The following is a 27989-nucleotide window of genomic DNA, read 5'->3' as shown; positions in this document are numbered from 1 at the left end:
ATGTAATTGTTGCTTCTATCTAACAAAGTCACAGAGGGAGACAAGCTTGATATTGTCATGTGCTTGCTCAAGAAAGACGATGACAGTTGTGCATGTGCCATGAAGGACTATGAAATGGACGAAAAAAAAAAGAATTCGCTTGCGCGTTCTATTAAAAGTCCGACCTGCTTCTGGTGTCTCAACCTCTGCGGCAAGACCTCTGTTTTGACGTCCTGACACTGGTGGAGGTGCTGGAGCCTACAACCTGATGCAGGACAGTCTTGCTCGGACCCGTTCACCTAGTCCAGAGACTCAGCCCCTCGTTACGACTCCGGTGCACCGATTCAGTCGGTGCCTACTAGACCTAAGTCCGTACCTGTTCCGCCTCTTACCAGCATGGCAGCTCTTGCCACGTCCACAGTTCTCTTTCCATCGCAGACCACTCTTCCTTTGCAGGTGACTATTGAACATCCCCGCGTTCCTGAAGTTTTCTGTGAGGAAGAGTACGAGGATGTCAAGGACTAGCTCGAACAGTTCAAACGGGTCGCTATGTCCAACCACTGGAGCGAACAGCACAAACTTAGCCATGCATATTTCGCACTGGAAGATAGCACTCGCACGTGATACGAGAACGGCGAGGCTACGTTCCAATCTTGGGAAGATTTCCGTCGAAAGCTCTTTGCCACGTTTTTGAACTCGGACCGACGGGATCGTGCACAGCAACTGATTGAGACCGCGTGCAAAAACCCAACGAAACAGCCACCATGCACGCAAAGGGTATTATCCATCTGTTTCGATGAGCTGACCCTGACATACCCGAGGCGAAGAAGGTGCGTCACCTAATGCAGGGTGTTAAGGAATCAGTGTTTGCAGGCCTTGTACGAAATCCACCTACAACAGTAGATGAATTCATAAGAGAGGCGACTGTCATCGAGCGGCACTGCAACAATAATGCCGACACTTTGACCGCCTGCCAAACTACACCGCAGTAAGTGCTGCAGCTCAGAATACTGCCATCTGCGAAAGTTCCCTGCGACAAATGATTAGAGAAATACTGCGTGAGGAACTTCGGGCCCTCTGCGTTCTCCCTATCCAACCGCCTGTCGCTTCTGTTGCCGAAATCGTCCGCCAGGAGTTGAGGCAAGCCGTTACACCACCCGTGCCAAGTCCTGAGCTTAATCCAGTGAGCTACGCTGATGCGGTGTCATCCTCCACCGTCATTTGTGGCGACGCCCTTCCAGCCACGACCCGCTGCCACACCTTGGTGGCAACGAGATTCTATAAGACGACCAGCAGTTTGCCGAACTGACTTATGACGCTTGGCCGACCGTCAACCTATTTGCTTCCGCTGCGGAGAACCAGGTCACATTGCCCGCTATTGCCGTCATGGCGATTCCGGTTTCGGTAACTTTTCTCGTCCCGCTTCTTTCTACTCTGAAGACCGTCGCCCTCACGATGCCGATTGACTGTCGAGTGGCCAAGCAACTAAACCGCGTCACTGGCAATCTCCATCACCTGCGCGTCACCGTAACTTCCCTCAGAGCTACGCGGACGTCACCAGAGGCCGTTCGCCTAGTCCGCGCTGGGGAAACTAACTGCTGCGACCTCCGGGGGCAAGATTGCCAATGGTTGAGACACCAAAACGTTCCCCCTATCATCGCAAGAAGATATGACGACAACGACGACGAATACTAATGCCGATGAAGTTGTACGTGCCGATCTTGGCGTTCTCATTGACGGACATCACGTTACAGCACTGGTCGACACTGGCGCCAACTTCTCGATCATGCGACAAGAGCTCGCCGACTGCCTCAGAAAGGCCAAGACACCGTGAGAAGCGCCGCACATAAGGCGTGCTGGTGGTCAGCTGATGACTCCCACGGGCAAATGCACCACTCGACTTCGCATCGGGGATTCTAGCTTCGTGGCCACTTTCGTCCTTTTGCCAGACTACTGTAAAGAGCTAATTTTGGGGATGAATTTTCTTCAAAATCATGGTGCTATTATCAACATCCCTCAACGTATGGTGACGTTTTGCGCACATCCGTATGTTGACAACAGCAGCGATGAACCAAGCGGTCATTTGCGAATAGCCGACGATGTCACGCTCCCACCGAGATCCTGCTGCCTTTTGTTGGTGTCCAGTGGGTGGCCTTGCTATAAAGACATGATAGCGGAGCACATAGTCGCTCTTTTGCTCACGCAAGGCATTTACATCGCGAGAGGTGTCCTGGCGCTTACTGGAGGACAGGCAGAAGTGCTCCTCACAAACTTCAGCAATGAGTGCCGTCGAATTCAGAAGGGTACTGCAATTGCCTACTATGATGATGTAGACCAAGCCGGGGATTGTTTTGCTCTGAAACCAGACGACGCGACTGTCCCTGCCTTGACAACTTTGCCGGTGGACATCTGCTCCACGCTACCGCCCTTTGATAGAAAGTGCCTGCTTGAACTTATACACCGATTCGAAGACTGCTTTTCGCGTACGTCAAAGGTCCAGCAAACACCATTGACCAAGCACCACATCATTACCGAAGACAACACACAACCGATTCGGCAGAACCTTTACCGTGTGGCTCTGAAAGAACGGGAGGAGATTCAGAAGCAACTACAGAAGATGCTCGTGGATGACGTCATACAATCTTCGAAAAGTCCTTGGGCGTCCCTCATGGTTTTGGTCAAGGAAAAAGACAGCAGCTTGCGCTTCTGTATTGATTATCGCAAGTTGAACCAAGTTACGAAGAAAGACGTCTATCCACTGCCTCGCATAGACGATTCACTCGATCGGCTGCGTCATGCGTGCTATTTCTCTTCAATGGACCTCCGAAGCGGCTACTGGCAGATAGAAGTTGACGAGAGAGATCGTGAAAAAACGGCCTTTGTGACGGCTGATGGCCTTTACGAATTTAAGGTGCTTCCTTTTGGGTTGTGCTCGGCGCCAGCCACTTTTCAGCATCTCATGGACACCGTACTATCGGGCCTGAAGTGGCAAACATGCTTGGTCTATCTGGACGATGTTATTGTATTCTCAGCATCATTCGAAGAACATCTCAGCCGTCTATTCACCATACTCCAAGCCATACGTTCGGCCAGCCTTACTTTAAAACCAGAAAAATGTCATTTTGGTTTCAACTAACTCAGCTTCCTAGGCCACATCGTCAGTCACGAGGGTATTCGACCTGACCCAGCCAAAACCGACGCCGTAGTGCAATTTCCTGCACCACATGACAAAAAGGCTGTGAGACGCTTCTTAGGGTTGTGCGCCTATTACCGGCGATTTATCGAGGACTTTTCGTCTATTGCGGCGCCATTTACACGACTCACACGTGAGGATGTCCCCTTCTTTTGGGGTGAACAGGAGAAAATGGCATTCAATCAACTACGACAACACCTGCAAACACCTCCAGTCCTTGCGCACTTCGACCGGGAAGCCCCTACAGTACTTCACACTGACGCCAGCAATGTAGGTCTAGGTGCCGTTCTGGTGCAGTGGCAAGACGGCTGTGAAAGAGTAATCTTACTCTTCACTCTTACTCTCACTCTTACTCTTTCACGGCTGTGAAAGAGTAAGAGTGAAAGAGCAAGCAGAACTCCCTCTCGCACGGAGGAAAGCTACTCAACTACCAAGAAGGAGTGTCTCGCCGTGGTGTGGGCGGTCGTCAAATTTGGTCCATATTTGTACGGCCGCTCCTTCAAGGTTGTTAGCGACCATCACTCTTTGTGCTGGCTCACCAACCTTAAAGATCCATCTGGCCGTTTGGCACGCTGGAGCCTAAGGCTTCAAGAGTTCGACATGACTATCGTCTATAAATCTGGGAAGAGGCACACCGACGCCGACTGTCTCTCACGGTCCCCAGTGGAAACTGTCACTCCTGATAACGAAAACATTGACGCGGCATTCTTGGGAGTTGTCAACACGGCCACTATTGCATGAGAGCAGTGCAGTGACCCTGAGCTGTGACCACTCATTGAATATTTAGAAGGATGACATAAAGACGTGCCGCGGTTATTTGCCAGAGGACTGCCATCTTGTTGCTTGCGAAACGATGTTCTCTATAAGAAAAATTTCTCACCAACCGCCAACCCACACTTGCTCGTCGTGCCTGTCTCTCTTCGAAAAGAAATTATGAAAGCGTGCCATGATGAAGCAACTTCTGGTCATCTAGGCTAGACGCGAACATTGTGCCGACTACGATGCAAGTACTACTGGCCAAAGTTACCTGCTGCTGTTAACCATCACATGTGAACTTGCACCGACTGCCAAAGACGCAAAGCCCCTCCCAGCAAACTCGTCGGTCTTTCACATTCAGTCGAAGCACCAGAAAAGCCGTTCATCCAGATTGGAATGGATTTCCTGGGTCTCTTTTCAACTTCCACAACAGGGAAGGGAATTATTGTGGCCACAACAGGGAATTATTGTGGTCCCTACAGGGAATTATTGTGGCCACCGACTACCTCTCCCACTATGCGGAGACTATAGCTATGCAGCGCGGCACAGCATTAGAAGCCGCTCAGTTCATCGAAAACATCGTCCTTCGACATGGCGCTCTGACAGCAGTGATCACAGACAGAGGACCTGCCTTCACCGCAGAGCTTTTGGAGTCGGTTCTCAGACTCAGCGGTACAGCTCACCGAAGAACTGCATACTATCTGCAAACGGACTGACGGAGCGCCTCAATAGGACCCTCACAGACATGATCAGCATGTACGTTGACACGGAACATAAAAACTGGGATCAGATATTGCCCTACGTGACCCTTGCCTATAATACCGCTCGACAAGAAACCACTGGAATGACACCGTTCAGTCTGATCTATGGTCGAAGTCACGACAACGTTGGACGTCATGTTGCCGCATGAGTGTGACGACATACATGTAGACGTCAAAGAATTCACTCAGCGCGCAGAGGAAGCCAGACAGCTCGCGCATGTTCACATCTATTATCGGCAGCATCAAGATGCACAATGGTACGACCCTCGACACAAGTTTATTAGCTACACACCAGGCGACAAGGTCTGGATCTTGATTCCGATACGTCGACGTGGACTCTCTCCAAAATGGCTAAGACGGTATTTTGGCCCATACAGCGGCACGCGACGCTTGAAGGACGTAAACTACGAAGTTGTTCCCGACACTGATTGTAGTTCTAAGCGCCAAAAGCATTTACATGAAGTCGTGCATGTCGTGCCTATGAAACCGTATTTATCGAGTTAATTAGCTCCCGGTTACTGTTTTGGTACAACCACTTATACGCCTGGTAGAGCACCTAAGTTACGCATCAAGACGATGCCTCTTTCGGAGGGAGGCAAATGTCACGTGCTTACTCAAGAAAGACGATGGCAGTTGTGCATGTGCCATGAAGGACTATGAAATGGACGAAAAAGAAGAACTTGCTTGCGCGTTCTATTAAAAGTTCGACCTGCTTGTGGTGTCTCAATCTCTGTGGAAAGACCTCTGTTTGACATCGTGACAACATAACGAACTTTCCCCATGGACACCCTAGCAATTTTGCCCCGGATTTCGGTAGGAGCATGCATCTTCCCCAGGTGCCCCACCGCCAACGAAGTGTGAGGCGATGGCGGCGCATACGGCGCAGCAGGCAAGAGCAAGTGCTAATGATTGCGCACGGGTAAGTGCGAGGCAAGCGGGGCTGTGCGCCATGAGGCGGTGTTGCCGCCGTTATTTTCGCTGCGGACGCATGCGTGCATGTGCCTCTTCCCCCTCCAAATTAAAATAAAAAAAGAAAGGGAAAAGACTACTTTTGCGTTGGCAGTGCCACACTTTGAGTTAGCGTCACATATGTGGGACCGCCCTGCATATGGAGGGTGCTTTACCAAACAGTTTTCCACGGTATCCCTGTCTGTGTTGTTCGCTCTTCGTTTTCGACGCCGTGCGGGCATGCATGGTTTGACTGCGCAAGCAAATAGCGACCCCTGATGATGTTCAGCTTTGCTTTTTTTACGTTTAATTTTTTAAAATGCGGATAACTGTGTCATCACCACTGAGGGGGCGTCAGATTAGGTGCTGATAAAAGCTCTGTGAGGACACGGTGACGGCAGATCTTCGGAGGTCAGCTCGTCACCTGCTTCCATCTTGCTCCGCGCTGAAATTCGCAGGCTCGTAGCTTTCGTGATTATCCGATTAGTTTTGGCACCAACACGACGGCACGTTGAATGCAATCCAATGAACGTGATAGCAAAAATGAGTAATGTTATACAGTGTAGACCACTCTTAACGTAACCGCTCATAGTGCAGAACCGCTTAGAATGCGGTCTTTTTCTACTCCTGTTTACCCTCCTATAGAACCCCATGTATACTCATACCGCTTATTGTGCAGTCTCCCAAATTTAAAGACCAGTTATAATGTGGTTGCCGGAAATTGTGACAAACGCGGTAGCGAGTGGCGCTGGGTGTGCCACTGGGGAGCGAACGACAAAGCCGTTACGGAGGAGGAGGGGACACGGAGTGAACAAACGAAGGGTGGAGAGAAGAAAAAGAAATAAAAAAAAGATCGCGGGCACTTTCCGGGACCACTGAGTGAGCGAGGGGGACGGTTGCCTCGGTGACCGATAAGCCTTTGCACCGGCGCGGACGCGGCTACAGCGTACTACGTCGCTAGCACGGCTTTGGCCACGCGCCGCTCAACGTAGCACATGGTATCCCGTTCTTATCAACTACATGCGCTTAACAATTTCCTGTCTTTGAAGACGTCTTCATTATCGCGCTTGTAACAAATATCACGTTTGCTCCCTCGTCCGTATATTGAAAACCTTTTACGGTTTTATGACGCAAGCTTTCACTTTTGCTGTCAGTGCGCTGTCGTACGTAAGCGTGGCGAGTTGTCGACTCCAACTCCGTATCATGCACGAGGTTTTTGGTTCACTGCTAGTGCGATCTTTTTGATGCCTAACCCTCACGTTTTAGACAAGCTTTCCGTGACAACATACCAAACAGCAAGCTAGGCTTCGATCGGTAGCGGTCACGTGAATCTAAGTTGTGGTTCGCTACCGAATCAACAGAACTCTTTGCAGTGGCCGCACTTGACGAGAAGGGATACATATCGTTAAATGAAAACAAGGGCGGCACGTGTAGCGCTCAAATATTGTTTCGCGATTCGATTGTGATGTCTTAAACAGGGTGCGCTCCCGTGAAATCTAAAGGTTGCCGTCTTTCAATGAGTCAAATTCTGGACATGATTCAACATAGTTACTGAGTAATGCGCATAATCGAGGCGATCTGGTAGTCGGCGAATTTCGCGATGGTGCTTTCATTTGTTAGCACCCCCCCTCCCCCTTTCACGTTCATTTTATTGGCAATGCGTGTCTTTGGATGTTAAATTCTATCAACATTCAGAAATTTAAATGTTGGCAAGCACGTATCGCATATTTCAATTCTCGGACACGCGAAGCTGCATGCTCAACACGTTTTGCAGAAGTGCGGCCCTTGAAAAATGTTGTTTTGGTTATGATGGGGTACCGCTTATGCGCTTGTAGTGTGGATATTCGCGACTCCCACAACTTACGTTATAGGCAGTCTATACTGTATAAAGTAAGGCTGGCAGCCAACTCTTTAGGATCCGATATCACCGGAGCTCCTACAAAACGCTGGTGCGAGCAAAGACAGCCGCTCTAGGGAGAAGTGCTCTCTTCACACAGTCCCTTCGTGTAGAAAGTGCACTGATACTTGCCGAGATAGCAAGCGCGCCAGCGATCACGACCGCACTTAAAATCAAAGTTCATTGTTGCTGAGTGACCCCCCCCCCCCCCCTGCGTTTTTTCATGCTCGTTCAAGACGGGTGGTTTCTTTTCTGCTTGAGCATTCGATTGATTGATTGATTGATATGTGGGGTTTAACGTCCCAAAACCACTATATGATTATGAACTGCTTGAGCATTCGACGGCAGTTCGAACATGCGGGGGGTGTTCTCTTATGCGCCTTTCAGACGATAGAGATGGACATATTCTCTGCTTCAGCGGCCCTTGTGCGCTTTTACCCGCTCGTGAAAGTTACGATGCGCCCGCGCATGTACTCAATTTGGACTTAATACGAAATATGGCAGCGACGACGAAAACCTGCTGAGTGTGCCCATATAAATATATCAGTGATGCAACCGAGTTTTTCCGATTTGAAGCAATTTTCGGAGCAGGAAAATGTTTCATTTGGAGCACATTGGAGCCGCAAAATTTTCCATTTTGGAGCAATCTAGAACAGCTAACTTCAAGTTCTGGAGGAGAAGCAAGGTGCATTTACATTCAAAGACATGAAAAATTATTATGAGGCTCTTGTGAAGAGCTATAAATATTTGAATTACAAATTTCATGGACCCAATCATCTTAGAAGCACTCCCTATGTCATTTGATAATGCAAAAATAATGGCGTCATGCTGTTGATAATTCCGGAAAAACTTTTTGAGTGATTATTTCTGTAGCAAATAACAGAATACTGGATGAATAAAATCGCACTTCATGAAATCACAATATCAATTGACCTATGTGGTTATCAGCAGATATGGTAAACAAACGCTGTGATGTAGAATGCTAAAGACATCGTCCCAAGTGCATTTCCCTAAGATGACTTTAAGAATAAAAAAAAAGGTTCTTTTTCTTCATGACTGATTAGACTAATGGGCGGAATATGATGTCGTTCAGCTAGTCTCAGAAAGCCAACCTCCTCCGGCACTCATATCTGTGCTGAAGCTACACAATCTAACCAACTTCATATTTATTTTGCAGCCATATTTAATGTGACTATGGCGTTCTGTCTATACTCGAAAAACCCCCTATCCTGTCTTCTAGAAAGCAGTGCATAAAATAAATCTCACAGTGTACCTTATGCATACGCCTAATGACGTATACGGTTGGGCATTTTTGAGTGCTCTGAAAAGTGGCTGCACCTTCGGTTGGTAGAATTCGAGCGCTTGAACTACGTAGCTTTGGTTGGTTCTCTCAGAGCGTCATTTCGTAGTATGAAGAGCCTCGCACGATGTCTTTCGTGCAAAGCGTTTGTACATCGAGCGTGAGACAAGCGCTTACGAAATGGGCACTTTAACTTCGCACATAATTCTGGGCTGGTGTAAATTATATCCGTTAAGATTAAGTAGTTACGCCAAAAGGCACACGTCACATAATAACAGACACACACTGGATCATCACAATTCGCTTCATAATGCACACATCACTACATAGTCTCCACACCTGGCTGGTTTACTTTCATACTGTGTTGCGCTACCACATTCTGTTGGTCACTTTTCTCTCATGCTCCGACCGCACTTAACATCACTCATTGAGGCGCACAGGACTGCAGATATCGCAAAAGATCACCAAGATCCCCACGTTCCAACACCCAAGTAACACACACATGCACATGTGGCAATACTGCTGCCTTGGCTTTTACGGGCAGTAGTTCACAGACACGCACTTTCCACAAAAAACAGAAGTGCCCATTCTAACTTCACCTTCATGTTACTGCATGCGAATGACCGCAACGACAATCGCCGAGTAGTGACCCTCAGGCGATATACTTGTTGCATCCTAACAATGAAGAGAATAGGCACTGTGTTACTGCTTGATGCTGCCAAAACGACGGAATGCGATAAAGTTCTGCCGCTTTGGTGCAATTTGAACGCTGCAAAATCGGAAAAATCTCAATCAAATGACGATCGACGAGGATGATACTGAGTGCGAGGGCATAACAGTAAAAAATAGCTTTATCTCGACAAAGAAAAAAACCCAGAATAATCAATTGACGCCTGCCGATCACAGTGCAGCGACAGATCTCCTCACAACCCGAATGGTGCCACGTTGAATTTGTCACTGGTTCAATGTAACTGTTACATCATAGTAAAGAGTGGCTGCAGCTGAACGCACGCAATACAAATGGACAGCAATACACTTTACTTTTTATTCTTATATTGTCACCCACTATACACACCTAGGTATATATATTGCTTGGCGTTTGGCCGGTTGAAACCACTTCTATGCATTATTTGAATTTGGCTACCATCTGTCGCTCAAGCTGACATAGGACAAAGCCAGTGTGTGCCAGAATCTCATGGAGCTTGATGGGACTAGTGTTTAGTTTTGTAACAATAAACAGCCATGCAACTCCAACAAGCCACCACTGACTCCTTCCTACTATGGCCTCTTTCATGTGGTTCTGAGTTCAATGAAAGCATTGAAGATTGATCAACAAGAGACCCTTTTGAATGGCAGTGCCTGATCTGCCTGTTAGGACCATTTCTTTCCTTTATTCCCTCGTTTCATCTCTTTCCCTTTGTTCTACTAATTTAGGAGGACGAAGCCCTGCTCAGCGACTGCCTGTCATGACAATCTGACAAGCTTCGGCAGCTTTCCGCACCTTTAGTTCACACTTAATCTCCTCTTGCCATCAGGATTGCAGCCCCTCCCCTTGTTTCCTGTACCTTCTTCCATCGAAGTTCAAGTGTCTTTCCTTAGCCATAAACTACACCCATAACTGTATTTATTGAATATTACATACCTGCCAATGACTGCTCCCAATCTGTTACCATGCATATTTTTTGCTTTTGCTAAACCACGCTCCTAATAGCTTTGTCTGAGCACACCATGTGGACCAACCGCACCTGCTTAAATGTCCCCGAGAGTCTTGGCAGAGGTTGACGCATACCCGATGAGGAGGGGAAAAACACCTCCCAGATCACTGCTGTTGTGTGAGGCCACAATGAAGTGGCTGTGAGCAGCAAAAAAAAAAAAAAAGCGTGCAAATTGTAAATGACAAAGAAGTGGGAAGCAGGGGACACAGCCTGGCAGAACCTGGCTTGGCTGTGTCGCTTGTGCCTATTTTCCTCCGATCACTCGATGTGCAATAATAATATGTGGGGTTTTACGTCCCAAAACCCCAATATGATTATGAGGAGCACCGTAGTGGAGAGCTCCGGGAATTCTTTAACGTGCACTGACATAGCACAGTACATGGGCCTCTACCATTTCTCCTCTACCAAAAGGCAGCTGGGATCAAACCCACGACCTTTGGGTCAGCAGCCGAGCACCGTGGCTTCGAATCTGTTGAGGCGGACAATCACTTGATGTGCAAGTGATGCTTCTCCCATTACTTAGACAACTTCTTCTGCTTAGATGGGCAAAAGAAGACAATGCAACTTTGCAAAGTACAGAAACATTTGAGGAGTAGCCTTTTTTTTTTTCCCAGTTGTATTCTCAGAGCAGCATAAATACTTTTCAATTTTAAAAGATGCATAAAGTTGATCCTGTGGTAAAAAACAATTGTCGGAAACAACATTTTGATCTTCAACTTCCAAGGCAATAAAACATGAGACAATAACACACCTGAAAGATTAGGTAGCAGCACCCCTGCCTCAGCAGCCATGTTGCGCAGGCTTTCAAGATGGGTTGCATTATTACAAGCAAGGTTTGCTTCAATTAAAGTACTTCTCACGTTCTGTAAAGGCACCTTTGCGTCAACAAAGGGCAGACTTTCCCACAAGACAAGTGGGTCAAGCCATAAGGTGTTTCCAAGCCGCAAGACAATCTGAAAAAAAAAAAAAAAAGGAATGGGGGCAAGTGAGATGAGATTAAAAAAAAAAAAGAGGAGCATCTCACAGAATTTGTTAATCTTTCAAACTACCTATCGTAATCGCTTATTGGCCAAGGTGTTGGTTTGCTAAGCTGACTACTGCAGGTTCGATTCCCTGCCATATCAGCCAAATTTTAATGGGGCCATAATGCAAGAACAGCTGTGTACCTGAACATAGGTGTACACGGACAAATCTCAGACAGTCAGAACAAATCTACAGCTCCCGCCTCACCACCCTCACTACGCTTTTTCTCATGACATTGTGACCTTAGCCCATAAAACACCAGGAATGGCATAAAAAATAGCTATTAAACTAGTTGCGTGCTATTTACTATAGATTAAAACACTGGCACATCTTTTTTTGCATTTATTTAGAATGTTTTCACATTATGCCAAGTTAAAAGTTAACAAAGCACCTTGTAAATGATGGAAGTGCTTTTGGAGCTTAAGAATGGCTTTGAAGGGAAAAAACAACAAACCTTTGTTCCGAACAAGGAACACATGATATGAAGTCAGAAGCCTACTGCTTATGTGCAGATGGCACACTGTACACGGCCATTATTACAACCCAGATCAAACTGCATTTGCACCTGTTTTTCACCACCTAAATGCATAATTTACACAAGCTTTAAGAGAATTTCAAGACCATCATACATTTTAACAACATTTGAAGAAGCTTTTTTTTTTATTTCCTGAACATTGAGCCTCACATATGCGATCCAGGTGATGCAAGCCAAGTAGACGGTCATATGAAACATGACATGCAGCTGAGATTCAAAGACGGGGAGAATGCATGCAATGATCGTGCGATTATAGAGCGAGCAAGATAGCAGTAAGGAGAGGATCCGTATCACCTGTCGTATGAATCATAAAATAGCAAAAGCACGGCAGTGTTCCTGTGGCAACATTGATAGAAAGAATAAACCACCACCACTCGTAGCACCATTTGGTACATAACTGCTACGTGCGTGTGAGTGGCCAGTACCCTTGTCAAAATAAAACGGCGCTCGTGACTCCGTGTGACAGACGGTCTAAAGCTGTAGTAGTGCCCAAGGTTGAAAAAAAAAGTCATGTGTACAAATTAGAGAGAAGTTACTGCTCATTTCTACCAAGTAATTAAAAAAAAGAAAATTAGTTTCGTTGTTGCAGGTCAACAACACAATTGAATCTTATGAGTACTTTTCAGGGGATGCGAAGATCTTAAAAGAAGTATGGAGGTGTAAATGGGTCATCTTGGTTTCAGGAACATTTCCACATTTTATTGTAAAACTTTAAGGAATCAATAAGAAAGCTTAAGGCCCTAATTGTGTGCGATTACAATCCTGTTGCTTAGATTGTGTAAAATTAAATATACTGTGAAGAGGCTTATTAGTCGTTAACAACAACGGCAAGACAGCATGAAGAACCGACCAACAGAGATCAGCACAGCAGCGAACTGAAGCACGAGCATAGAGAGCCGGGCGTTGGCGATGCTGCTCGCTGCAGGCTTATCTTTTTCTTCACAATCGCCTCCGCTGAAAAAGGAGCCATCCTGGCAACTTAAGAAGTATTAGGCAGAGGCTCATGTTACAGTTTCAGTCGGGAAACATGGATGATGTCACGTGCACACCGGCGCATGTCGTCCGATCAGGAAACTGGGTCAATTAGGAAATTAACTGGAGAGGTTTTCTCCAAAACGGTGTAAGGCCTCTCGTACCGGGGGACAACTTTCGAGGAGAGTCCCGGAGTTTGATATGAGATGGCGAGCCACACAAGAGATCCTGGGGCATAGCTGGGATCTGAAAGGGCAGTGCTACAATGTTCTTTCTGGCGTTGCTGCTCTTCCGAGGTGAATGTACGGGCGAGCTGGCGGCACTCTTCGGCTTGTTGAGCAGCATCTGAGATAGGTGGACACTCGGAAGCATCAGGACGGTAGGGAAGCAGGGTATCAATTGTATAGGAAGGCTCGGGTCCGTAAAGAAGAAAGAAAGGTGAGAATCCCGTGGTGGTTTGTATTGCGGTGTTATATGCGAACGTGACGTATGGGAGAACACGGGCCCAGTTGCTATGATCGGTGCCACGTACATTGAGAGCATATCACCCAGCGTGCGGTTAAACCGTTTTGTTAGCCCGTTAGTCTGCAGGTGGTATGCTGTCGTTTTCCGATGAATGACGTGGCATTCCGAAAGCAGAGTTTCAACGACCTCGGAGAGGAAAGCGCGGCCTCTGTCACTAAGGAGCTCTTGAGGTGCACCATGTCGAAGGATAAAGTGACGTAACATGAAAGAGGCGACAACCTGAGCTGTAGCGCTCGGCAAAGCGGCTGTTTCGGCGTAGCGTGTAAAGTGGTAAACCGCCACTATAATCCACCGATTAACATCTGGTGTCAATGGAAGGGGGCCGTAGAGGTCACAATGGAAGGGGGCCGTAGAGGTCAACGCCGACGCGATCAAATGGCTTGGCAGGGCATGGAAGTGGCTGCAATGCAGCAGTCGCATGTGGCGGTGTTGATTTGCGTCACTGGCAGTCAGGACAGCACTGCACCATGTAGAAGGATAAAGTGACCTAAAATGAAAGAGGCGACATCCTGAGCTGTAGCGCTCGGAAAAGCGGCTGTTTCAGCGTAGCGTGTAAAGTGGTCAACCGCCAGTATAATCCACCGATTACCATCTGGTGTCAATGGAAGGGGGCCGTAGAGGTCAACGCCGACGCGATCAAATGGCTTGGCAGGGCATGGAAGTGGCTGCAATGCAGCAGTCGCACGTGGCGGTGTTGATTTGCATCGCTGGCAGTCAGGACAGCACTGCACGAATTTGCGTACAAAAATTGTCCATGCCGCGCCAGTAATAGCGATGGCGAAGGCGTTTATATGTTTTGAACACCCCGGCGTGGCCACATTGCGGACTGTCGTGAAGAGAGGTACATACTTGCGATTGTAAAACGCGTGGAATGACCAGTAGCCACCGGCGGCCATCGGGAGCGTAGTTGCGTCGATGAAGAAGTTGATCACAGATGGCGAAATGGAAAGCTTGACGTCGGAGGGATCGAGATATACTGGAAGGTTGGGCGTGCCAGATAGATATTCGATAAGAGATGCGATCCACGGGTCACGACGTTGTTCGGTGGCAATCGAGTCGAGATTTAGCAAAGACAAGGTCTGGAGGCAAGCGTTTCCGCACGTCGGATCTGGTGGTAAAGGTGAGAGGGACAGGGCATTAGCGTTAGAGTGTTTGCGTCCGCAGCGGTATACGACGCGAATGTCGTACTCTTGGATGCGGAGTGCCCATCGTGCAAGGCGGCCAGAAGGGTCTTTTAACGTGGAGAGCCAGCAAAGTGCGTGGAGATCAGTTACTAGATCGAACGGACGGCCGGAACTTTCCAAGCGCCCACACCAGAGCCAAACACTCATTTTCTGTCACGTAATTAGTTTTGGCTTTCGTCAGAGTGTGGCTAGCGTAGGCTACAACGTATTCTGAATAGCCGGGCCTTCGTTGAACGAGGACAGCGCCTAGTCTGACGCCGCTGGCGTCGGTGTGTACTTCAATAGAGAGCCGGGCGTTGGCGATGCTGCTCGCTGCAGGCTTATCTTCTTCTTCGCAATACATTAAAAAAATTGGAGGCCTTTAAGCTTCGTATTTAGGAGTTGAACGTGATAACAATATCCTGTCTTTAGTGTCTACTTCAACCACTTAGGGCATACTTTTCATCGCATGCATGATATTACTTGAGAAATTTAAATGGCAGTTTACTACAATTTAATTGATAAAGCTGAAAGTGGCTTGTTTCAGTGAAGCTTTTGCATACAGCTGCAGCTGCATGAAGCTTTTGCATAAGCATGCAATGTGTAGCATGCTTTAAACCATGAGCAATTATGACATGAAATATTTTCGAACTTGCTATGCACTTCCCACATGGTCTTAAAGGGGTGGTGGTGCCACCAATTTTGAGGCTACAACAAGCCTCTTGCGGGTTTTCTCTGTATGCTAGGACACTCCTCACGAATGAAGACAACAAACGTTTACAAACACACCCCATCGTAACAATATTTGAATTCACCTATACCTAAATGCTCAATCTCCCAACCGAAGTCCATCGCAAACGCCCCCAAAACTGTCGTGGCTCCATAGGGAGGGCAACGAAAGCTGTAGTGACGTCACACCAGATTCGTAGTGGGCGTGCATAGGTTTTCCTTTTGGGTGGGAAGACAAAGGTTCATCGCAGCCCCCCCTCTCCCCAAAGTCACAGCGCCCGCTCCCTATTATGTCAGTGTGTGGCGCTGTGTTTACACCCCTCCCCCTGCCCGTAGCCAACTCCCTTACTCCCTCCCTTACCCACCTCCTTACCCTCCTTAATAGGTGCACGGCCTACTGTAGTGAGGCGAGTCTCCTCCCGAGATCTCACCACGTACATACTGGCAAAGCATTGTGGCTGCTGCACTTTAGTTTTGCAGGTGCTAGTGTGGCACGTGTGTGTGAGAGCAGACGATAATCAGCGTGACGTGCATCATATTCTTGTGTGGTCACGTGACCAAGTCACCTACACTGCCATGTCGCAGGCCATTTCGGTGCCCAGAAACTGAAACCGAAAGTGGTCCACATAAAAAAGGGGATAATAATTTATTCAGCGAGAATAAATATCGGTGCGTGTACCATGCTGCCAGGAGCTATAAGAAGCGCTTGCAGCAAAGAACACGCAAGCCACAAATGTGGTGGCACCAACCCTTTAAGGAATACGTGCAGCAATGTGTGTGGCCTTTGTAGTGGGTGGCCGGCTTTTAACCCTGAAGTCGTTATAATGATCACATGTTCTGATGCCCGATGGCAAAGTATGCTTGCACCACACAATATTGCCGCGAACCATGCATTGGGTTTGTTTATTTGTGTTTTGTTTTTTCGGCCTGGCTGCGCCGGCCTGTGCTATCGCCATTTTCACAGCGTTTCGAACAAACGCTATCGAACAACGCTTCAAGCGTTGTTTGTTAGAAACGCTGTTCGAACGAACAGCGTTTCTAACGAACGCTATCATGGCGTTCTCGATACAATTAGACTATTCGAGAAACCCTCGCGCCGAGGGATATAAATTCCCGCACAGCCGATGCCGCGTCATTCGATCGCCGACGCTCACTTGCGTGCCCATCGTTTTGCTGGCCGCTGCTTCGCCGCCTGTGTATTTTTTCAGTTGTTAGGGGAGCACAGGTTCGCTCCAATAAACTTGTTTTCCTCATAGACAACTGCGTCGTCCTTTGCTGCGTGACATCTGGTGGAGGTGCGGGGTACATGAACCCTAAGCCATTGCCAAGCCGACAAGCATGCCCAACTCGTGTCAGCCGCCGACAGCAAGGCCTTCAGCCAGAGTTTGGACTGCTCCCGGATAAAAAAAGGTAAGAAGACGTAAAAACCACGATGATCAACGCAGGCACCATGACCAGCGCTACCAACCCTCCCGTCGTTCTGCAACAACCTCGTGAGCCCCCATCATTCCGAGGATCTCCTGGTGAAGACCCGGAAGAGTGGCTAGAGAAGCTGGAGCGCATCCGCATCTTTAACAGGTGGGATGACGAAGAAACGTTTCGCCATGTCTTCTTCTATTTGGAGGATGCAGCTCGAACGTGGTTTGAGAATCATGAAGGCTCCCTAACCGACTGGACTGTCTTTAAGAGCGAATTCCTCAAAACATTCGCTACGGTTGTGCGGAAAGAACGAGCCGTCTTTTTGTTGGAGACGCGAATGCAACACCCTAACGAAAGTGTTGTACTATTCGCTGAGGAGATGAAGATGCTGTTCCGGAGAGCTGACCCCGAAATGGCAGAAGAGAAGAAGGTGCGCTTTCTGATGCGGGGAGTTAAACAAGAGCTCTTCGCTGGACTCATAAGCAACCCCCCTAAGACCGTCGCTGAGTTCGTCACCGAGGCTTCGATGATCGAGAGGACCTTGGATATGCGTTTGCGGCAATACGATAGACCACTCAACACCCTTTCGGTGAACCCGGCAAACGCCAGATAATCGTCCGCTGTGCTACCACTGCGGAGAGGCCGACCACGTCTACCGCTGCTGCCCGTACAAGAGGCTGGGTTTGCGTGGGTTCTCCGTCGACGCACCCCGCCCGCGAGCCGGCCAGCGCCCATTTGAGATCGAAGAATACCTGTCGAACACCAGCCGTGGACCATCCCGTTTCAACCGTTCGCCGTCGCCTTACCCTACCAATCCCCCAACCGTCGCAGCCATGCTGACTTCGCCCGTGGAAGGTCCCCCAGCCCACGAGGGGGAAACTAAAAGCAGCAACTTCTGGAGGTAAAGTTGCACAACAGCGAGAAAATGAAAACCCTCCAACGACGCAAGATCGTGACTCACGACATGCCCTCATCCCGACGACAGCTACGCTGCGCGACGCGTACCCGAAATGTTGAAGCCTGCCGCTGAGAAGACGACGATGACGACGCATATGCCCGACCATCAACACGTGCAAGCCGCGATACGACGCCCCGACGCACCCGAAATTCGAGGAAAGCGGCATCCGACGCCCAGTTGTCCATCGACGGCCTTGACGTAGTCGCCCTCATCGACACGGGAGCCGACTACTCGGTCATGAGCGGGTCATTCGCGTCCAGGCAAGAAAGTTACGACCAGATGGGACGGCCCGCACATACGCACAGCAGGAGGCCACCTCGTGACCCCAAGTGGAATGTGCACATCGCGCGTCACCATAGACGGCACTACGTACCCTTCGGAGTTCGTCATTTCGCCTAACTGCTCCCGCGACGTAATTCTGGGAATAGACTTTTTGACGGACAATGGCGCAATAATTGATCTGCAGACCAGGTCGATAACGTTTTCTTCCGAACACTCCACGACGCCGCAGCCGAACCTCGGACACCGTGCTGCTGTAAGGATCGCCGACGATCACGTCACCCTGCCACTCCGCGCAAGCTTGATGATCGCCGTCTATTGTGAAGGTGCTGCTCCTGACGTCGACGCTATCGTGGAGACTGACCAAAGGTTGCTTCTAGACCGCGGTGTGTCTGTCGCAAGAGGCATTGCGTGGTTTAAGCAACGCAGATCCCACGTTTTGGTCACCAATTTCACCGAGGAGTACCAGCATCTAAACAAGGGCGCTGCGATTGCGTTCCTCGAAGAAACGCAAGAAGCGAGTCAAGTGATCGCGGTCGCCACCTTTGAACGCGCACGCGCAGATGCTTCCAGGCTGCCACATCCTTTCGACGTGAACCCGGCTTTGTCGCAAGAAAATCGGGACAGATTACTGGAGTTGCTCCGTCGCTACAGCGAGTGTTTTTCCTCGAACTCGAAGTTACGTCAGACACCTTTGGCGAGGCACCGGATAATAACCGAAGATGGAGCCCGACCTACTAGACAGTCACCGTACCGCGTTTCTTCACACGAGCACGAAGCCATCCGGACTCAAGTTGATGACATGCTCAGCGACGACATAATACAGCCATCAAAAAGTCCGTGGGCTGCGCCGGTTGTACTCGTGAAGAAAAAAGATGGCACTTTAAGATTCTGCGTTGACTACCGGAGGCTAAACAAAATCACCAAAAAGGACGTGTACCCCTGCCACGAATCGACGACGCCCTCGTCCACCTCTGCCACGCCAAATACTTCTCATCCATGGATCTGAAGACCGGCTACTGGCAAATTGAAGTGGACGAGAGAGACCGAGAGAAGACTGCATTTATAACCCCGGACGGTCTATACGAGTTCAAGGTGATGCCGTTTGGGCTGTGCACGGCGCCCGCAACGTTTCAGAGAGTCATGGACACTGTGCTAGCAGGCCTGAAGTGGCACACTTGCCTCGTATACCTCGACAATGTTGTCGTATTCGCCCGGACTTTCGACGAACACCTCACAAGGTTGGAATCTGTACTCGAGGCCATTCGTACGTCGTGGTTAACGCTGAAGCCTGAGAAGTGCCGTTTCGCGTACGAGGAACTCAAGTTCTTGGGTCACGTCGTGAACGCCGCGGGAGTCCTACCTGACCCGGCAAAAACATCAGCCATTGCGAACTTCCCAAGGCCGAAAGATAAGAAGGGTGTGCGAAGGTTTCTCGGACGGTGCGCATACTACCGGCGCTTCGTCGCAAACTTCGCACGCATTGCAGAGCCACTCACGCGCCTGACGAGAGAAAGCACTCCTTTCAGCTGGGAAAACGACCAAGAAAAGGCATTCTGCGAGCTAGAACAACGCCTGCAAAACCTGCCCGTGCTCGCTCATTTCGACGAAAACGCCGAAACGAAAATGCACTCGGACGCCAGTGATATCGGTTTGGGTGCCGTCCTCGTCCAAAAGCAAAGCGGTTACGAAAAGGTAATCGCCTATGCAAGCCGTGGTCTGTCGAAGGAGGAGAGAAACTACTCTGCCTCCGAGAAAGAGTGCCTGGCTATCATATGGGCCATTTCAAAATTTCGCCCATACGTCTATGGTAGACCGTTTAAGATTGTGACAGACCATCATGCCCTGTGTTGGCTCGTCAATTTGAAGGACCCCTCTGGCCGTCTTGGGCGGTGGAGCTTGCGCCTGCAAGAGTTTGACGTTACAATATTCTACAAATCCGGCAGGAAACACTCCGACGCCGACTGCCTGTCCCGCGCCCCCGTCGACCCACCACCACAGGACTCCGATGAAGACAGCGCGTTCTTCGGAGTCGTGACAGAGAGCGACCTAGCCGCCCAGCAGCGTGCCGACCCTGACCTCCGCACCATGATCGACTACCTCGAAGGACGCAACGTCGCCGTGCTCAGGGCGTTCAAGCGCGACTTACCAGCATTCAGCCTCAAAAACTCCATCCTAGTGAAGAAGAATTTCAACCCCGGAACGAGAACGAATTATCTACTTGTCATCCCCGCAGACCTTCGTGACGAAATTTTGGAAGCGTGCCACGACGACCCGTCTTCCGGACATCTCGGAACAGCTCGCACGATTACAAAAATCAAGGCGAAATAATTCTGGCCCCGCCTTACATCCGATGTCACCCACTACGTCCGGAGCTGCCGTGACTGCCAGCGACGAAAAACATCACCGACGAGACCAGCCGGACTTCTGCAGCCGATCGCCGTCCCAACGAGGCCCTTCCAACAAATCGGAATGGACCTTCTGGGCCCGTTCCCTATATCCCGATCCGCGAACAAATGGATTGTCGTAGCGACAGACTACATGACGCGCTACGCAGAGACCACCGCTCTTCCTAGGGGAACTGCACAAGAAGTTGCAAAGTTCTTTATTAACCAAATTGTGCTGCGACATGGAGCCCCTGAGGTCCTAATCACGGACCGCGGAACGACCTTCACTGCGGAGCTCATGCAAGGAATCTTACGCTACAGCAACACAGATCACCGAAGAACGACGGCGTACCACCCCCAAACGAATGGACTAACGGAACGGCTCAATAAGACAATCGCGGATATGCTGTCAATGTACGTCGACGTTGAACATAAGACGTGGGACGAAGTCCTCCCGTACGTCACGTTTGCGTACAACACGGCTATTCAAGAAACCACGCAGATGACACCGTTCAAGCTCGTCTACGGAAGACGGCCGACTACGATGCTCGACGCCATGCTTCCGCACGTAGAAGACGACGACCTCAACGCCGACGTCCAAGGATACCTCCAACGTGCGGAGGAGGCCCGCCAGCTCGCTCGAGCTCGTACAACGGACCAGCAACTGGTGGATGCCGGACGCTACAATCTCCGACGCCGAGTACCATCCTGGAGATCGTGTAAGGGTTTGGACTCCCATTCGACGACGTGGACTCAGTGAGAAACTTCTACGACGCTATTTCGAACCCTACTAGATTCTACGACGTGTTGGCGAACTAACGTACGAAGTGATCCCCGATGGGGACTCCCGTACATCACGACGACGCACGCGGCCTGAAGTCGTCCATGTGGTTCGCTTAAAACCTTTCTACGGACGATGACGACCTTTTATTTTAATTTGTGAGGACTGTCCCTTATGTTAGCATCGGGTCGATGCACTCTTAGAGGGGGGGTAATGCCGCGAACCATGCAATGGGTTTGTTTATTTGTGTTTTGTTTTTTCGGCCTGGCTGCCCCGGCCTGTGCTATCGCCGTTTTCACACCGTTTCGAACAAACGCTACCACAGCGTTTCGAACAAACGCTATCGAACAACGCTTCAGGCGTTGTTCGATAGAAACAACGCTTCAAGCGTTGTTTGTTAGAAGCGCTGTTCGAACGAATAGCGTTTCTAACAAACGCTACCACGGCGTTCTCGATACAATTCGACTATTCGAGAAACCCTCGCGCCGAGGGATATAAATTCTCGCACAGCCGATGCCGCGTCATTCGATCGCCGACGCTCACTAGCGTGCCCGTCGTTTTGCTGGCCGCTGCTTCGCCGCCGGTGTATTTTTTCAGTTGTTAGGGAAGCACAGGTTCACTCCAATAAACTTGTTTTCCTCATAGACAACTGCGTCGTACTTTGCTGCGTGACAATATTACTGCAATGTTACAAGTTGCATTGTGAAGCCTGTATACACGATTTGTGTGTTTGTAAAGCACAAAAGTTATTGTCACTGCATTTACAAGCAGAGGAAGTTATTTTCACTGAGTTTCCAAGCAGATGCGCAGCTGGGTATTAATAATATCTGGGATTTAGCATCCCAAAACTACGATATAATACATAATGAAAGGCTTCAAAAATTTTGACCACCTGGGGCTCTTTAATGTACAGCTATATCAAATACACTGGCCTCGAACATTTTCGCCTCCAATGAAAATGCAGTCGCCATAGCCGGGATTCGATCCTGCGACCTGAGGGTCAGCAGCCAGTACCTTAACTACTAGAGCACTGTGGCGGGGTACACTTGGCTGTATGATAGAATGCAAGTGCAAGTAGCCAGGGTTCGATCTTCACTCTGACCTGGATTTTTGTATTTATAATTATTCATTTTATTTGCATCTTTCTAAATTTTACGGTTATGAACAACTTAATTTTTCCACTCATAGCAAACGGTGCTGACACAGACGCCGAAATTTCTGCAAAACAAGCTTTTCAACGCTCTGGCGTTAAAAAACAGTATGATTGTGAAACTTGGCACTCGAATTCCACATAGTACAGGCATTCAACCCCAACTCTAAAAAAAATGGGTTTCTACATTTATCTCATTCTAGATGACGGGGTGTGCAAGCACGCACACAAGTTGGAAGTGATTGAGGCATGGGTTATTGACGATAGTGGTAGCACGAGCATGAGCCAATCGTCCATTACCTTGCATAAAGATGAATGCCTTAACAGTTATTTTTCACGTACACCACCATGCATGCGAGCCAGATGGATAAGTTCAATTACTACTTGGACATGTGCAGATAAATTTTTGTGCCTTCTTTCTTTTTTGCCGTTCTGCACATATACAGTTGTTCGTAGGTGTTTGCGGACTTCTTTATTGTGTCCGTGCTTGCAAGCCTTGTCTTTTTAGAATGAACACGTACCAACTAGCTCAGAGTTCTGTTATGCATTAATCTAACAAGAAATATGTCGTGTGCCACAAGAGAGACTTTCCAATAATAATGTTTTTCTTCTTCATTATAGCTCACACAGTTTTTCAATGTTTAAGGTAGAGACTATTTGGAAGAGATTCAAGCATAATCTGAAAAAATTACAGAGCAATTTGTCACATATTCAGAAAATGTACATTAGGATTAGCAAATTTTCAAAAAACCGATTGTGAAAAAATGTGACTTCGTATTTAAAAAACAGATGCAGGAAAGGGCTCACAAAGTTAACCAACTACTGTAAAATCCCTAGCAAGCGCTGCCTCTACATTAGATAATCAGACGAGATTCGAAAGGGGAGCCCTTGCTCGGTCATAGATAGAAATTCAACATGGTGGTGGAAGAGTCGCTGAAAATAAACAATGCACACGCATGCTTCCAATGAAATTTTTTATAAAAGACGTATGCATTCACTCTTTTCATTTGCACTTGCTACTAGATGAGCAGAAACAGTGAATGAAACCATGAAAATGGTGAAAAGAGAGCTCTAGCTCGGGATTTTATGGTACGCTACAAAAGCCTTGCTGCAGAAAAAATTTGCAACCAAACTCAAGAAAAGGGTAGGAAATGAATATAGTTAAATAATCTATTTGGACATATTATAAAGAAGTACATACACATACAGAGTATTATTTTTCAGAAAATACAGATCTTCATTAAAATTGTAGGTCAGCCTCTTGTAATTTTTACATGAAAACTAAGTCAAGATAAAAATACATTCTAACAGCTAAAACAACAAAGACGCGACAAATTAGCAACAAACACTTCAATCCAGTTTTTTAATAATTGACTTGAGTGTCATTGTTTGTTACAAAGTTGTAGTGCACAATAATTTAGGGCATATCCATGTTTTAAAAATAACAAAAGTCAAATATAGTCAGAGATATCTAACATGGAAAGTCAGAAACGACACCGAAACTGATCGTGCCCGGAGCGCACACGTGGCGGACTACCAGAACGACCCGTGATAGGGATGGGAAGTGACGAAATTTAATTGAAGGCACGTCAAAGCATAATCCAGCCAAAAAAATCAGCAAGCATTCTGAAATACACGAGCACACAGCTCAATGTTTGCGTGCAATTGGCGGTGCTTATGTGTATCTTTCTTAAACTTCAAAGACTCGTGAAAAACTACTTCACCTGTTTGCAAGAAGCACCGCAGTGGCTATCCTTGAGTTTTATGCTTCCCAAACAAAAAGAAAGGTTGATATTGAGGTTTTCTTGTGCACAGTTAGAAAGATACTGATAAGCACCACCCACTACATGCAAAAGTAAAGTGATGCATGGGCACCAAGTGAAACGGCTTTCAGCTTTTCACGAAGATGGCATACGGTTTCTGCGCGCCTTCATTCCCAGTTTCGCCACTCCCTTGTCATGGCTACTTTCGGTCCAAAGTAACAGAATGGGCCGTTCCTGAGCAATCAGTGTCAATTTCATCCTTAAAATTTGATTACTATTTCAAACTACATGCAACTTCAGTGATTTCTAAAAAATGGTATGCCATAAATTGGCACCCTCTGCAGCTTTCTAATATAAACAGCGGCACTCATGTCAATGATAAAAAAGTTAATGAATAAGTTTTTAATATTTATTTGCATGAAAACCATTTTAGCGATGGAAAAAAGTATTCCTGCCTCGACATGGGGATCGTGTGCAAGAACAACAGGAGCATTATAGTCATAAGATTTTTATTTAAAAATGTACCGACTTAAAAAGACCCTTTAGAAGCAATGAAAAAAAAAAAAACAGCATGAGAACAAGCCCTTGCATCAACCAGGAGGTGCCATTGGGCGCCTTTTTGAAATCGTTTGAGCACTCCTACGCGTTCGCAGTATTGTTTTTCAGTGTGTGTATTATGTTTCATAATGAATTAAAAAAAAAAAAACTTTTTTTTGGTCGATCTACCCTGCCATGCTCCCTTAAAGCGGAAACTAGTAAAATCGGCTTCAGTTATACTATATCAGAGTTTTACCTGTATTATTATACTGTAGAAAAGATTAGCCTCGATGCCATGTAATGTGATAGGGAGAGAGAGACTTTACTTAATTATCCGGTGGACGAGTAGTTCCCAACACCCAACAAATGTTCCCAACACCCAACAAATGCTCAGTACAGGTGCTGAGACTTGTCTAGCATTAGTAAGACTTGTCATTGTAACAGTGTACTAAAATGAAACTTCGGTTGGGCATGGTTGTTACATAGCATTAAAGGTGAAAACATTAACACAATCAAGTCAGACCACAAAGGATAGAAGAAGCACCAGTGCTAATCTCTTTTATCCTTTGTAGTCTCTTCTCTTTGTGTTATTTCACCTTGAATTACAAAGCACTAACCATATGCACCACTTACCTGACAGTGACAAAAGCAGCATAAATGCAGGTGACAAGAATAAAGTCAGAAGGGGATAAGTAGAGAGAGAAAGCAAGACATAATGAACTGACGAGTGACAAACAGAATACATGCATACTAGCATGGTGCATGTTTCTGACACAGAAAGTTTGCCGCATCGATGCTGATATACAATGGAAAGCAGGTTGCGCAGTGGATTTTATTTAGACTGCCTTAGTCCTGAAATTCAAGGGTTCGCAAGGACAGAATACAATGTCAGGACCTGTAGCGGCCCTTGGAAACGTACTTTTCAAAAAAATTCAAGTGGTTATAACGTTTTCAAGAACCTAAACGAATCATGCTAGCTGCCAGTTATAAGAAAGAGACACTCACTTTGAGGTATCGACAGTATGAGGTATTGACACTTAGCCATTAGGACACCAAATGTGATTTCTTGCTTATTGTGGCACTCTTGCCATAAGCGAGGGCACAAGCTTGTTTCTTGGCTACAATGGCTGAATTTCAATCGGTTCATGTTAATATGATACCTTGGACATTTTGCTTAGAATGTGTTATAATACTAAGCAGTCAAGATTTTTCAGAGATCAATCAAAGGTGACAAAATGAACTGGAAGTGGAACAATGACATACTCACAGCAAACTAGTTTAAGCAATGGCTTTCACGTTGAACAACCATATAGCAAACATCTTACATTTGAATTTATCCACGATAGAGCATTATGTAATATAAAATTAACATTATTAATATCTCGAATTTCAAACTTGAAAGCAATTTTATGAAAAGTGCACCTCTGAAACAAGCAAAAATGAGAGTGCACTGAGGGTGCCATAATGCGATTGAAACTTCAAAACCGTGTAATTATGTTTAACCAGCTCTTCAGCACTGGAAGAAAAAAAGGAAGTTTATGGGCCCATTTATTTTTGTTAGACACAAGATTATCGAAAACTACCAGACAATGATGCTAAGGAAAGCACAGAGGATGTTATTAGTAGAAATTGTAATGTAAATGTGAAGAAAGAAAAGTGGACAAAAAGATAAGTTGCTGCTGGCAGAGACTGAACCTGCGACCTTCGAATAACACATCTGATGCTCAGCCAAATGTGCTACAGCAGCGGTCATCCAAACGTGCACTGAGGCAAATGTGTAGTGCAAACATTAGGGCACAGAAAACATAGTGCAGGCATAGCAACAGTTGCACAGTACTTTCAAATTTATTTCCATTGTTTTGAATTAAGTTCAATTGTCAGACACACGATTCTACTGCATACCTGCCAAGTTCCAGGATTATGAATCCGGGATATTTCTGCAACAGAGGGGAGGGGCCAAAAAACCAAGGACAAACAAACAAAAAAACATCGCGAAAAACAAAAGGGGGTGGGAGGGGAGGTCTCAATCGCAAGCGCCAACATCAGCATCGCAGTCTTATAGTGGGTAACAGTAGCCGAACACACAAGGGTAGAGTTTTCACTACGGTGAGAGTCTCAAAGGATGAACACAACTAGCAGAATCTATCTATCTATCTATTTTGGTCAAAACAGCTCGCGTGTGTTTTCCTGAGACACACATGAACGTATGGGACAGCGCAGCTGGCTGCCGCAAAAGCGAGAGTCAAAGCTTTGCTCACTACTACATTCTTTTGACAGGAACGGCAATACACGTCTGGCCCCTTTATATTGTGATAGCATTTATAAGGACAGTCAAGGCTGTTTTTTTTTTTTTTGCCGTCGCCACCACCGCCATCCTTCACCGTATATGTATAGGTATTGCAACGAGCGAGTTCACGTAAAAACACTTGTTATTATTCAAGAAGCGTTAGCAGCAACAAGCTGGTACAGGCAGGAACCCGGCAAGCACGAGCCACGCGGACGTCGTCTTCTTTCACGCTGGCAGAGAGCTGGTGCCACTACGCTCAGGATACAGTATCTACATATATGAACACTCATAGAAAAAAAAAGCCGCCCGCGCTCGGCCCCGAGCTCGTTGCGACGCCCCGACGTCTGCTTATCTCTTACATGTACTTTGCCCCATGCATGAGGGGGTGGGGTAGATGCCTGTGTGCGCGTGCTTAACCTTTGGTGGGGGAATCGTGTGCCTTCAGCTTTCATTGAAACGAAAGCATTAGTTGCCAGGCCCACAAAGGTCACTTTGATCTTTGCACAGGCCCTTTTTGTGAAAATAGCGTGCTTTTCATACACAGCGAGGCATAAGAACTGGGACGCTTGTTTATTTGTACTCATTGGTACCTGTGATTATGTATCGTGCATCGTTTTTGTTTAAACAGCGCTTTACGTGTCGAGCGGTAAACGTTGTTAGTTCGCTCTCGTCCTGCGGGTATCGTTTTCGTGCGTCATTCGTGTGTGAGCAGCGCACTGCACGTTTCAATCTGCTTGCCCTTCTCAGCGTTACATTTCAAGTTGTTGCTGTCACATTTATTGCTTTGCCCTTGCGGCGAAACTGTAACTTTTCTTTATTTTTTACGTATTTACTGCTTTTAACCTACCGCGGCGTGCCCTCGGAGCTCGTAGATTGCTCTCGCATTGCCGCGACCATGGTTTTGTGCGCGACAGTTGCAGCAAATGGTACTT

At 47.4% G+C, this 27989-nt stretch overlaps 1 protein-coding gene across 2 annotated transcripts in view; it reads right to left on the bottom strand.

Annotated features, from left to right (window-relative positions):
• The window catches only part of LOC119176121 (uncharacterized), a 283463-nt gene that overhangs the window by 49991 nt on the left and 205483 nt on the right, over window positions 1-27989 (bottom strand). For both annotated transcript variants that reach the window (XM_037427262.2, XM_075876986.1), the window contains exon 24: window positions 11301-11502. In XM_037427262.2, the coding sequence (XP_037283159.2) occupies window positions 11301-11502 (202 nt within the window). The remainder of the gene's footprint in view (window positions 1-11300; window positions 11503-27989) is intronic.

The sequence above is a fragment of the Rhipicephalus microplus genome, chromosome X, assembly GCF_043290135.1.
Source record: "Rhipicephalus microplus isolate Deutch F79 chromosome X, USDA_Rmic, whole genome shotgun sequence".
Lineage (NCBI taxonomy): Eukaryota > Metazoa > Arthropoda > Arachnida > Ixodida > Ixodidae > Rhipicephalus > Rhipicephalus microplus.
The sequence above is the reverse complement of the archived record's forward strand: the minus strand, read 5'-3'. Positions and strand labels throughout refer to the sequence as shown.